Source organism: Ylistrum balloti, unplaced genomic scaffold, assembly GCF_031769215.1.
Source record: "Ylistrum balloti isolate Yb309-2 unplaced genomic scaffold, AGI_CSIRO_Ybal_v1 Utg370368, whole genome shotgun sequence".
Classification (NCBI taxonomy): Eukaryota; Metazoa; Mollusca; class Bivalvia; order Pectinida; family Pectinidae; genus Ylistrum; species Ylistrum balloti.
Window position 1 is genome coordinate 659,330 of NW_026782259.1, and position 2,832 is coordinate 662,161.

Here is a 2,832-nt window from a genome sequence, read left to right on the forward strand (position 1 = left end):
AGAAAAAAGGAATATGTGACTATGTGTGACTATTGTATAAGTTTGGACTACACGCAATCTAGTACATTGTAACAAAGCTTTTTTATCTTTAAGTGTGTGAAAAACCAATTGTAGAAACGGAAATATAGGGGAAATCCGTTATTCCTAATGCAGCTTAATCATAACACGAATTGGCGGATCAATTTCTGAAGTATTTTTTGTTGTGTTGAAACATGTGTTTTTTATAATTAGTGTAAAGGTTAAGCTACTGTAATCATTTGGTTTTATTTCATTATTGGGTAATCACTGTGTCCTTTAAAAGTGTCCAATATTATTGATTAAATCATGTAGTAGCATTGCTGCTTAATGTATTCCAACACTGTTTGGTAATATGCCTTTAGATATGTATTTTATCACTGTTTAGTGAGCTCCCTTCCAGATATGTATTGTCACTGTTTAGTGAGCTCCCTTCCAGATATGTATTATCACTGTTTAGTGAGCTCCCTTCCAGATATGTATTATCACTGTTTAGTGAGCTCCCTTCCAGATATGTATTATCACTGTTTAGTGAGCTCCCTTCCAGATATGTATTATCACTGTTTAGTGAGCTCCCTTCCAGATATGTATTATCACTGTTTAGTGAGCTCCCTTCCAGATATGTATTATCACTGTTTAGTGAGCTCCCTTCCAGATATGTATTATCACTGTTTAGTGAGCTCCCTTCCAGATATGTATTATCACTGTTTAGTGAGCTCCCTTCCAGATATGTATTATCACTGTTTAGTGACTTCACTTAAGATCTATTTCATTACTTCAGTAAGCTCTCTCTAAAATATTTTATCACTGTTTGGTGAGCTGCCTTTAGGTATATTTTATCACTGATGGGTGAGCTCCCTTTAGAGAAATTCCATCACTGTTTTGTGAGTTCTGTCTATATATGTTTTATCACTGTTTGGTGAGCTGCTTTTATATATAGTTTTATCACTGTTTGGTGAGCTGCCTTTAGGTATATTTTATCACTGATGGGTGAGCTCCCTTTAGAGAAATTCCATCACTGTTTTGTGAGTTCTGTCTATATATGTTTTATCACTGTTTGGTGAGCTGCTTTTATATATAGTTTTATCACTGTTGGGTGAGCTGCCTTTAGATATAGTTTTATCACTGTTGGGTGAGCTGCCTTTAGATATAGTTTTATCACTGTTGGGTTAGCTGCCTTTAAATAGAATTTATCACTGTTTGGTGAGCTGCCTTTAGATATATTTTATCACTGTTTGGTGAGCTGCCTTTTGAGATAACTATCTCTGCTGAGTCTTAGAAACAAAAAAAAAAACTATATTGCATACTGTCTCATTAGTTTGCATTGAAAAGGACTACAAGGAAATATTCAATACAATCCCTAATCTATGGTCAGCACTATATGTGTTAGTAAGATTCTTTGATACATGATTGATCAATCACTGTTAGAATGATAGTTTGATTGCAGACATATTACTGATTACATATCTTAATCATAACCCCAACAATACAAGTATAATGAGATAAGGTTGGGTGTCAGGCTGTCGTGTATTGCTTATTTCAGTGTGGTGGCACTATAAAGATGTCTGTCAGTGGTCCCATCCCTTTAGTGAAACCATCTTCCTTGATCTTGGCCATTGCAAGGAAGCAGGCCAAGGTCATTCATTTATGCAATCGGGAAGAAGTCGTTTATAGAATTTAACACATTTGACACCTGTGGCCTTGAAAGTGGGTCAAAGTCAATAATATGGACAATTTTGGTAGTACTTCATGCCTGCATGCTACACGCTCAATATCAGCATCCTGTGCCTTTTGTTCATTGAGAAATCATTTTAAAATATTTGACGCCTATAACCTTGAGAGTAGGCCAAGGTCATTTATCTTAACAAATTTAGTAGCCCTTCATCCCAGCATGCTACAGGCCCAATATCAGCACTCGTGACCTTTTGGTTATAATGAAGAAGTCGAAAATGTCAGTTGTGACAGACAACGGAAAACGCCAGACAAAAAGCAATCGCAATAGGTGACTTTAGACTTTGTCTCAGGGAACCTAAAAACTGAATTTTTGCAAAGCTATGACAGCTTTGAATAAATTAACTCCTATACCTGCTAGAAACCAGAGCAAACAATTCCCATAGGCCTAACAAATAAACCATATAACCTCAAACCAAAATCACTACACCTCAAACCAATACCAGAAAACCTCAAACCAAAACTACATAACCTAAAACCAAAACCACAAATCCTCAAACCAAAACCACAACTCCTCAAACCAAAACCACATAACCTAAAACCAAAACCACAATTCCTCAAACCAAAACCACAAATCCTTAAACCAAAACCACATAACCTTCAACTAAAACCACATAACCTTCAACTAAAACCACATAACCTAAAACCAAAACCACAAATCCTCAAACCAAAACCACAAATCCTCAAACCAAAATCACAAATCCTCAAACCAAAACCACAAATCCTAAAACCAAAACCACATAACCTTCAACTAAAACCACATAACCTTCAACTAAAACCACATAACCTTCAACTAAAACCACATAACCTAAAACCAAAACCACAAATCCTCAAACCAAAACCACAAAAACCTCAATCTTATACCACAAATCCTTAAACCAAACCATATAACCTTCAACTAAAACCACATAACCTTCAACTAAAACCACATAACCTTCAACTAAAACCACAAAAACCTCAAACTTATACCACAAATCCTCAAACCAAACCACATAACCTTCAACTAAAACCACATAACCTAAAAACCAAAACCACAAATCCTTAAACCAAACCACATAACCTTCAACTAAAACCACACAACCTTCA

The 2,832-nt window shown here is 35.7% G+C and overlaps 1 protein-coding gene across 1 annotated transcript; it reads left to right on the forward strand.

Moving 5' to 3' along the window:
* Positions 1 to 1,576: 1,576 nt before the first annotated feature.
* On the forward strand, positions 1,577 to 2,623 carry LOC132553953 (uncharacterized). Its single transcript, XM_060218247.1, has 2 exons — positions 1,577 to 1,651; positions 2,108 to 2,623. The coding sequence occupies exons 1-2, from the start codon at positions 1,577 to 1,579 to the stop codon at positions 2,621 to 2,623; spliced, it is 591 nt and encodes a 196-aa protein (XP_060074230.1).
* The last annotated feature ends 209 nt before the right edge of the window (positions 2,624 to 2,832 follow it).

Excerpts from the sequence above, each read along its gene's own strand:
- LOC132553953 (XM_060218247.1), top strand. The coding sequence starts at position 1,577 with ATGTCTGTCAGTGGTCCCATCCCTTTAGTGAAACCATCTTCCTTGATC. Across the intron at positions 1,652-2,107 it reads TTGCAAGGAAGCAGGCCAAG|AAACCAGAGCAAACAATTCC; the intron begins GTCATTCATTTA and ends TATACCTGCTAG.